Below are 11,230 nucleotides of genomic sequence, written 5' to 3' on the forward strand. Positions count from 1 at the left end.
TACATGTCAAATTGAATCAAATCCTAGTGCACTTTTTATGTGGAACAGCTGAGGCCATACTAAGAAAATTCCCTATCTTAATTTAGGAATTGGACAAATTAGACATCAGTTATTCATATTATAAATATCTTCTTCAATTAAGAAATGTTCCCTGCAGGGTAGCTTTCAATAGAGGGCTCCTACCCAGCAGTGCCTTTAAATGTTTGTTTAAAATGAATGGTTTAGAAGAGACAGTGAGGAAGCAGAGAATATTAAAGTGAGAACATCTACAGACATTGCCAATTGAAGAACAAAATTAAAATAAGTGATAATTTGCAAGTTATAGTAGGAGTCATTATCATTAAATTTATTTATTCTTAAGTAATCCTATTTCCAGAAAATCTTTTGGGAGCATAAAGGGAGGCATACCTCTGTTTACTAAAGATATTGAGTTTATTTTATAAAAACTGTTTTGGAAAATTTCTGTATGGTATGAAGTATTTATTAAATATGTCTTCATACTGCATTATAAATATATTTTAAAAAATAACCCTTGTCTTCTGTCTTGATACTAAAAATGTCAGTTCCAAGGCAGAAGGGTGGTAAGGGCTAGGGCAATTGGGGTTTAAATGACTTGTTCAGGGCCACCTTGCTAGGAAATATCTGAGGCCAAGAATGAACTCAGGACCTCCTATCTCTAAGCCTGGCTCTCTATCTAGGTGCCCCCATTGTAAATATCTTTATATTTCATTATGTCAGCTCCTAATTATCTGGATTGCTAAAAAATCAAGAATGGCATGGATAATCCATAATGATTTTTATTTGTCCTTAAAGTGCATTATCCTTCACGGCTCTGCTCAGCTTCCATTTAATTCCAGAAGCCTTTGCTGATTCCCTATTTCTCCTCAATTGCTAGTGCTTTCTACCATCCCCTCCCATCAGATTATTTCATATTCGTTTTAGATATTTCTACATATGCACATTATTTCCCCTCAGATTGTAAGATTTTGAGGGATGAAGACTTTTATTTTTTGTATGTGTTTCCCTAGCACCTAACATGGTATTGGGCTTAATAAATGCCTATAGATTGATTGATGTGTACATCTAAGATTGGCAACAATTTATAGTGGATAGATTGCTGAATTTGGAGTCAGGAAGCTCTTCATCCAAATCCTACTTCTGCCATTTATTAGTTGTATGAGTATAAGCAAGTCATTTAATTTTGAGGAACTTCTGTTCTTTTATATGTAAAATGGGTCTAATATGTGGAGTATCTATTTCACAAGGCTGGGTTGGTTTGTTGGTTTATTTTCAGGTTTAAATCATAAAATGGATATTAAATGCAAATATATGTAAATATATTCTCTAGGAAACTCCTGAATGGTCTTTCTTTTGAATAGGACAGAATATCCCATTAGAAAGTTGAGCTCTGGGAGAAATCACTTTCATCAATCAAAGAATATCTTGAGCTAGTGTCAACCTTGTCTTCTCAAATGGGAGTCAGAGCTTTATAATCTTGTCTTTCCCCATTTCTTGGTTTTCCCTCAGTGTTTTATTTCCCTGAGAAATAGGGGAAATGTAAGAATGCAAGTTCTCTTTATAATGTAAGCTTCTTAAGGGTAGGCACAGTTTCATTCTTGGTATTTGTATCCCCATTGCATAGCATAGTAATTGGCACTTAGTCAGTACTTAACAGATTCTTGTTGATTATGTGAATGAGGTTCCTAAGCCCATTTGACTTGAATTATTGATCTACTTACTGTGATGACTTCCTGAGTTCTTTGTTATACCTATGTAATGTCCAGATGCAAATGGCACCTGCAACATTCACCCCATAATGGCAAATATAGCTGCTTAATTTATGGGTTTAGCATAAGTTTCTACAAATGGGACTAAAACATCCTCAAGCAAGGAATTTTCAGTGTCTTGGGGGGAGGGGTCAAACAAATCTTGCAGCATCTCTTTATATTCTTTATTTTTCAAAATATTCCTCTCCTTCAGCTTCTTCATTGGATGCTGCTTATATATATATATATATATATATATATATATATATATATATATATTATACTTCCCAATCAACAAGGCTTCTGAGGAGAAAACATCCGTATCCATCCAAAGAGTGTAACTAAGCAGAAATGGTTTATTTTAATAGGGTCAAAATACAAGAGAATTCTGCTTTTCCTTTTAAAAAAGCAACAGTAATGTTTTGTAAAATATGAACTAGGGATCTTACTAATGTCCATCTGTAGCTGTGCAGTACATTTTTTTAAAAGTGGCTAAAGATATCATAGGTTGTTTTTCCTGCCTATTCTCTTTGGATAAGATATAGCCTGCATGAAATGATGTATTAATGTCCCAGTTTTTCCAATACCCCTTCTCTTCTGGAAGATTTGATATAATTAACAGGGCTTTAGCCCTCAGAACACCCTGAAATGCTTGAGGAATTTCTAGGATGCACAATGAGGATTTTAGTTCAGAGAGGACTAAAATGGAAAATATTTTGCTCAGGAACAAGGAACTGAAATGAGGACTACTGCATTGCCCCTTTGATGAAGCACATCATACACAAAGTTAAGAGGCTCTAGTTGAGGTGAATGGGCTTCAGCTAAAGGGAATCTCTTCCCTCCCTCCCCCATATTATTACCAAAGCTCTTTTAAGTAACTAAGCTAGTACCCTGTATCTCCACTTCACTTCATGGGGTGATCTCAAAACCTTTAGTTTGATGATGTCAAAATAGTTCCACTTTTCATTCATGCTTAGCTTGGCATTAGTTGGGAGGATTGTTTCTGGCAACTGTTATCTGTGACATCAAAGCAAATAAATTAATGAAACAGTAAAAGAAAAATAGGCTAAAGGAACTCTGGGACTGAAGTTAAATAATCACTGCATTATTATTATTTTTTCAACCGTTACCTTTCATCTTAGAATCAATATTTTGTATTGGTTTAAAGGCAGATGAGCAATAAGGGCTAGGTAATGGGCGTTAAGCGACTTGCCCAGGGTCACACAGCTAGGAAGTGTCTGAGGTTAGATTTGAACCTAGGACCTCCCATCTCTAGGTCTGGCTCTCAATCCACTGAGCCACCCACTGCCCCCTACCACTGCATTATTAGCAGTTTACTAAGATGTGCTTCATGGGCTCTAGCCCTACAGACAAGATAATTGAAGAAATCGAAATTCCATGGCAAGGTCCATTTACTTGGCCATGAGACCATAGTGTCTAGGGCTCCTGGGTCACTTAGGATTGTGCTGCCTAGTAGCTGGACCTCTTTGATCAGTCTGACCCAGAAGGATGGTTATAGTTTGTTCCTGCCTCTGTATAGAAATAGCTAATAATGCCATATATTCAAATATGTTTCCCAGGCATAGATGCTGCAATTATTAAACTAAAAACATTACAAAAACATTTTGAGGCAATTACATGTCTAAACTGAATATGGCAAAAGCACAATGAAAACACATTTAACATGTCATGATAATTACAAAATCACCCCACACCCATCACTTCTGCTGGTTTCTCATTTTAAATGTAAGCCTCTTGACTACAGAAATGAATTGATTCACTTATGGTCTGGCCAGTTTGACTTTTAGGAGGCTTTTGTGATGTTTACTTCTTGTCTGCAGCAACCTGCTAATTTTATACCAGTTTAAACATGGGATTTAATAATGTAGGAATCTTATATTTACTGCTTTGAAAATTTCTTAAATTAATGATGAAAAATAGATAATTTTAATATCTTGAAGGTGTTTTGAACTGGGTTGTATATTCAGGAGCATATATACATGTTTGAGTTTGTATATACACAAATGTATATATTTTTCTTTGCAGTAAAAGCATGAAAAGGATCCTGGGTTCTTGAAGTCAAGAGTGGAGTACATGCTTCTGTAAGTTCTACCACATTGGAAAGATTTTGAGCATGTGCCAATTCAGCAACAATTTAACATACATTTATTAAGCACCTACTATATGCCCATCACTGTGTGATGAGTCAGGCAATGGACCGCACACCTCTTTTTTTAATATTAACTTAAGTAAGTGAGGCAGATTTGTCACCAGATTAGCTCCAACATCTAAAAACCAACAAAAATAAAGGGATCACAATCTTCATTGGCAGGAGTATCACCCTTGATAAAATCAAAGATGCCTGAAGTATGGAAGTATAATAAAGGAGAGTAAGATGCTTCAGGAAATCATTCATGGGCTATGTTTATTTGTATTTGGATGAGACTTTAGTCTTATATTTCTAGATCTTCATGGAAAGAATATGGTTAAAAACTCAATCTCCACTTGTGTTCTTATCAAACATGCTGCTCAATTCTAGCTTTATTGTATACATTTTTTAATTTTTCATAAATTTATGTTGTTTTGTTTCCAAAGATTGGGAAACTGTTGCCAGTAGTATTTGAAAAGTAACCTTTGGGAGACACTTTATGTAACCCCAAGAAAACTCAGCAGACCACCTTGTGGGACCAAGTGAAATCTGAGAAAAATATTTTAGCATGGATTTTAGTAATCATACAAAAAATTTGAATAATTTCCTAATGCTTGAACTTAAAATAATATACTTCTTAAACTTAAAATAAAACTTAAAATAAAATACTTCATTAGTCCACTTAATATGGACCCAAATTCTGCATATGAAGCCTGGGTTGGGGGTGTGTGGATGAAGCCTACAGTTCTATTTCCTTGTTGATATTTTTTCTAATAGCTAAAGTCTTGTGGCTATAGCTCTTTAAAATACTACTGTATGACTAGGTGAGTTAAGTCTTGAAAATTAATGGAAAGATAGGAAAATTCCAGATATTCAATGTTCTCCTGTCTATTTTGAAATGATGGCACCACCATATTCTAAGGGTAACAGTGTTATTTTGATTGTCAAATGATTTCATGCTATGATAAAAATACAGTAGAATATTTTTATCTAACTACATCTAACTCTATTTGCTTATGTCCTGTTAAGGTATCTGGAATATTAACTCTGTGGCATTCAAAATGGTTTCCTATTTGTTCAGAGGCATCTGCAATCAGTTTTGAGTTCAACTTTCCAAGGACTGAACTGATATAATTGAAGGATATGGGCAGTATTTTTTATAACATGATATATACTGTGCTACAAAAATTGTGTGAGCAACTTTAAAATGGAAAGGGTAAGATGATAGATTTCATATTGATTAAAATATCTTCAACAATTTTAGCTAAAAGTTGTTAAAAGATGCTTCAACCCCACTGAATATCTCCCAGTGATACACAAATTAACCACATATGAAGAAGATCACAATGTGTATTTGTTTTAAACAAACTATTAAACAGAATAAAGAAAGCAAGACCATGAAGGGCCTGGAGTCCTCTGAGGCACATATACATTTCTAAATACAGAAATCTTATGAGTTAAGTTGGCTATATCTTTATACACAAATGACAATCAATATACTTCATTGAAGGAAGAAATATGAACTTACCTCCTTGTTCATCCAGCATAACCAAAGTCCTGATACCAGCATCTTTACTCTACATTCCAATAATGGGAGGTAGGTTGAAAAAGAGTTAGAGAGAAAAGAGAAATCATTAAGGGATCAATTAACCCTAGACATGGGAAATGGTGTAGGAAAAAATAAAAATAGGGAGAAAATGTGGCAAGAACATTAAGGGATTAGGAGAAGGTCTCAGATGATTAGCTACCATATGGATTCCATAAAGAAAATTCACTGTCCTATTTCCCTTGGTAGTGAAGAAGAGAAAAGGCTGTTGCTAAATGAGAAATACAGGCTCTTTTCAAATACAATTAAAGTCCTACATAGTGACCTGGTAGGAGAAAATAATTTGTATACCAACTTTAGTTCAGGAAAATCCCTCCTTTGTACTGAAGCAGGCTTTTAAAAAGGTTTCCCTGTGTGACTACCTTTCATTCAAAGAAAACAAATAATAGAGGAATTGCTTGGGAAGGAGAGAAATAAGCAAGGATGGCAGTTACCTTTCTACTAAAAAATTGTTAAATTTGAAAACTCTAGTTCCTTTCAGAATCCTTTATTCTATAAGGCAATTAATAATGAAAAAGGCATGACTTAAAGGAATATTTGGGGGGAGGGATAGATGAAGCAAAAAAGATATTTTCCAAACATCACAGATCTTTCAAAACTATATTTTGAGTTTATTTTTCAAGTATTTATTTCTATTGGAGAGGCTTAAATAGATTTTAATAGCAGGTAAATTTTTTCTCTTCAATTAAAAAAAAAATAAGCTTCAGTATCTCTTAGGAATGGAGATGAATAGTCCTTGTCCAAAACTATTCAATTCTGAAGGGTCAGAAAATAATTTTTGAGAGTTATCCATAAAATGAAATTCTTTGGGGAATTAGTGAGGTTAACTGTGTTCTATTTGTAAACACATTTTAATTTGAACAAGCATGTTTATTTGATAAAAGTTTTCAATAGCAATAAATCAAGATATATAAGGGATAGCATGTCTCTAAAGGTTACTAATGACATTAGGCTACCCTGTCAGCAATTGACAGCAATTCTGGGATAGGAAACTGCTTTCAGCCTGTGTTTAGGAGTACCTAAACCACCAATGCCCAATTTATTCTAATCAAGCAGCCATGTTTTCTTGAACACTCAGTAAATCAAATATTATCCACACTAACCTACATTTTACATTTTAAAACAATTCACCTTGCCAATATTAATTCTGGCATATTTCCAGCTATGCTTTATGAATGGGGGAAAATAAGGAAAAGCAGATGGCCTCTGTAGTATATCAATGGGAACAAAGTTTTGGCCAGTTAATAGGACATTTTTGGCACATGTAGATGTATCTCACAATGCATTTTCTCCCATAGTATCCTATTCAGATCTAACCAAATGGATTGCTGTTATGAGTCATATTTGGGATGATTTGTGTGGAAGGGTTTAATGCTCTCAGCTTAGAAAGCCATGCTTCAAAATATCTTCATTTCCAGGGGCAGCTAGATGACTCATTAGGTAGCCAGACCTAGAGACAGGAGTTACTGAGTTCAAAACTGGCCTCAGACACTTCCTAGTTGTATGACCATGGGAAGTAATTTAACCCCCATTGTCTAGCCCTTACTGTTCTTCAGCACTGGAACCAATATATCAACAATAATAACAATAGTAATAAAAAAGTATTTTCATATCCTGGTCATTTTCTCTTGCATTTATTTTGCTTTGAACACTATTGATGTTACTTTACATTATTCATTTTGGATCTGACAGTGATAAACTTAGAAACATAGAATTGTCTATGGGTTGTCCTGATCTTAAGCTATAAAAACAGAAACAACCAGGTTTGATTCTTGACTTTTCTGTTAATGAACAGGGTGATCATTTGTGTCAGCTAACTACACTGGATTACAGTTATTATTATTGTCATTATTGTTATTTATAAGAAGCAGCATGCCACAGTGGATAGAGGGCTGATCTTGGATCCAATATAATCTGAATTCAAGTCTTTCCATGGAAACATACTGGCTATGTAACCTTGGGCAAATTATTTCACCCCTTAACACTTTAGGCAACACTCTAGGATGAGAAGTTGTGAAGAAAGAAAGAAAGAAAGAAAGAAGGAAAGAAGGAAAGAAAGAAAAGCAAGAAAGAAAAGCAAGAAAGCAAGAAAGAAAGCAAGAAAGCAAGAAAGCAAGAAAGCAAGAAAGCAAGAAAGCAAGAAAGCAAGAAAGCAAGAAAGCAAGAAAGAAAGAAAGAAAGAAAGAAAGAAAGAAAGAAAGAAAGAAAGAAAGAAAGAAAGAAAGAAAGAATTCTTTATACCAGTGAAATCATCCCTAATAGGGTCCCTAACCCTATTATTATCATTATTTACATGATAACCTGCCATTTCTCAAAGGCAGAGAGAGATGGTGCTATAGTGACCAGAGCACAGAGATGGGAGTCAAGATAACCTAAGGTCAAATCCAGCCTCTGGATACTTCTGTCTTAGAACCAATATTCTGTATTGGTTCTAAGGCATAAAAGCAGTAAGGACTAGGAAATAAGGGTTAAGTGAACTGCCCAGGATCAAAAAGCTAGTTAAATGTCTGGACATTGGATACATTATTATGTGGGACAGTTTAAACTGCTCCTATGTAATTCTATGTAGCGTTGCCCATGACCTGGCTTTTAAGTGGACCAGCATGTAAAAACTGTATATTTCTTTTTTGTATATTATATTTTCTGACTTTCATGGATCTCCTAAAATGCCTTAACAAAATGCAGTCTTTTTGATTACAGATTTAGAATGAAGCAGTATATCATTTTAAACTTTCTCAAATCCCATAAGACATTCAATGTGTCTGGCCCATTTTTGATATGGGGTTTTTACATAGTCCTTGAAATACTGAAATCGACTTTCCCCAAAATAGACTATTATTCCCTGGAATAGACTGGTAACTGCACATTACTCACAAAATTCATATATTCTTACTGCTTCTGAAAGTGTAATTCTTCACAGTCTGAGATTTTCATCAGTTTAGTAACCTTTCTTGTCTTTGAAACTGCATCTAAATGAGAAATCAGCTTAACCCCAGTGACACAGAACTACATTTTCCCTTTGGCTTCATGAGCAAAATAAAGGTGTTTCAATGCTCAATGGTTTCTAATTATAAATGAGTTTGATTTCAAATAGAATCAATAGAATGTAAGCTTCTTAAAGACAAAGATTGCTTTGTTTTTTGTCTTCATACCCCTCAGGACAAAGCTTTGAACATAGCAGACACTTAAAATATGGCTGAATTGTATTGAACTGATAAACATTATGGTAGCATAGAAATAAAGATAGAAAGGAACCCAGAGACCATCTAGTCCAAATTATTAATTTGGTAGATGTTGAAACTGAAGCTGAGGGAGTTTGGGGGACTTGTGCAAGGACTCACATAGAAGGAAATAGTAGAAGTGGGATTTGAACCCAGGTCTTCTTACAGCAGAGAGTATGTTGTTTCCACTGAACCATGTGACTAAATCTTTTTTTTTTAATGATTATTTTCTTTTCAAATGAAAATAGAGCAATTTTTTCATAGGAACTAATATAGAAATGAAGAGTATTTGACCAAAGCCACAAACTAACCATTCAGGAAACAAGTACAAATAGTGCTGCTATTAACAAAATCATGCCTATAATTTACAAAACCTATAAAAGCTTATGAGCTGCTTCTTGATTCTATCAAATGGGAACATCTTCCATATCAAAATATAACTTTATGCTTGATCAAAAAGCACTCCAAGAGAAATAAATATCCAATTAAAGAATTTCACTTCAATCTAACTTGGGGAATTTTTCCAAACAAAATCAGTTCAGATGATTATTTATCTCAGACAAGACGTCATTTCCAGCAGTTTGAGAAGACAATAAAAGGAAGAGTCAATAGCCCACAGCAAAGAAAGCCAGGAATGGAGAATCATTTCCATGACATGTTTTCTGTCCTTGTCTTCAGTTTCTTTTCTAGTTCTGAAAGGCTGAATAACTGAACTGTCTGTTGATGGGTTCATCAATGACTGCATTTGGGCATTATGAGAATTTGCTTCATGTGGTTATAGCAGAAAGGACAGTCTAAAATGAATTTGGAATCTGTGACCTAGGATCAGGAAAATATGTCAAGATAATTAAGTCACTTTGTTTCTGATGGTCTTGGGGCACTAATGTTATAAATCACTATGTAGAAACTTTTAAAAATATGACTGTTACTGAAAATTAGTTTGACCATTGATAGCTTTATGAGAAGCTGCTTAGAGTGAGTAAGAATCACATACCTATGTTTAAATGCCTAACCATCATGGACACATTTAAAATACATGTCTCTTGGTTCTGGTTCTGAAATGTTTTTAAATTAATATGGATTCCTATCCCAGGTTCCTTGATTATTTTCATAGTATTTTTTTAAAAAATGACATTTGGATAACTGTTTCAAATATAATTGTTTCCTTTGTAATCCCATGTAGAGTGTTTTATGCATTTAAAAACATTGTTCTGAGAAGGGAGCTATCATCTTCAGCAGACTGCCAAAGGAGTCCTTCTCTAAATGGAGAGTGTGTATATTTGATATAGACTACAAAAATATAATTTCCTGTTTATTTTCTTTTTGTCCTGTCCCCTTCCTTTGATTTCTGAAGTATTGGACTTCTGGGGACTCATTTATTGATTTTATTCTAAACTTAGTCATAAGTTGTTGGTGTTTTTTTTAATGTAAATGTATTTATTTGTTATTATATCAAAATATCCAGGTAACTCTCTTTCTTCCCCTCTTCCCCATGAGACAAGGCACATTTGACAAAAAGATATCTGCGCACATAAAACTATGCCTCACATTTCTATTTATCAATTCTTTTTCTAGTACTGTTTGAAGAATTGTCATTTTTAATAACTAATTTTAAGTGCCTCTCCCACCTTCCTGACTTCGTACAAATCTTATGGTTGCTAGCCTCCTTTTCCATGTGGTATTATTTCAAATCGAGAATTGGCTCACAAGTGAAAAGCTGAGCCCTCTGCAAAGCTCTATATTTTTGACCCACTTTGCCACCTATTGATATTGGTTTAACATGCACTATCTTAAATTCAGTGTGAAGAATTTTGAAATATTGGGAAAATATAGGCCTAAATATGGGAAGGGCTATTATTGTTATCATTATTTGGAATGAGAAAGTCTAACAATAAATATGCCAGTAGGACCAAAACCAGAGAAGTAAGCCCAAGAGCAGTTGTTTTTGACTGAGCATTAATACAAAGAACCATGAGGGTTAGGAGTCTCCTGGCTCTTAGACTCATATCAACCTGGCCAATGACATTCTGCCTTTAAGAATTATTAGGCAAACCTCCATTTGCCATAATGACATTCTATCTTTGCTATCTTAGGTGTTACTTTTGAAAGAAATGCATTTGCCAGAGAGGTCTCCATAGTGATAAGGAAAATGGATATAAATACTGTATCTCTTTCAATTTGTGCAATCTATAACGTCTACAAGTTTTCAGTGGTGTGAGTGGCTAAAGGATGTAAGGTCAAGTGATAAAATAAATAAAGACAGCAGAAAAGTGTGGGTCTCCATTTTAAACAATAATCACTCCTTACCTCTTCAACAAGCTGTAGCATACGGCGGGTGCTTTCCAGAGACTGAAAAAAAAAAAGAAATATAAACATTTACGTCATTATTACATGATGACATAATTCAATCTAGGCTGATGTCAGAATTTATATAAATCATTGAATCTAAAAAAAAAAAGCACTCGAAGATAAAATGCCATAATTTTTT

The 11,230-nt window shown here is 34.3% G+C and overlaps 1 protein-coding gene across 2 annotated transcripts in view; it reads right to left on the minus strand.

The window, feature by feature from the left end:
• The window catches only part of SNAP25 (synaptosome associated protein 25), a 91,082-nt gene that overhangs the window by 14,773 nt on the left and 65,079 nt on the right, over positions 1–11,230 (minus strand). For both annotated transcript variants that reach the window (XM_001374399.5, XM_001374420.5), the window contains exons 3-4: positions 11,050–11,091; positions 5,444–5,492 (exon numbers count right to left, since the gene is read on the minus strand). In XM_001374399.5, coding sequence (XP_001374436.1) covers positions 5,444–5,492; positions 11,050–11,091 — 91 coding nt within the window. The remainder of the gene's footprint in view (positions 1–5,443; positions 5,493–11,049; positions 11,092–11,230) is intronic.

The sequence above is a fragment of the Monodelphis domestica genome, chromosome 1 (assembly GCF_027887165.1).
Source record: "Monodelphis domestica isolate mMonDom1 chromosome 1, mMonDom1.pri, whole genome shotgun sequence".
Classification (NCBI taxonomy): Eukaryota; Metazoa; Chordata; class Mammalia; order Didelphimorphia; family Didelphidae; genus Monodelphis; species Monodelphis domestica.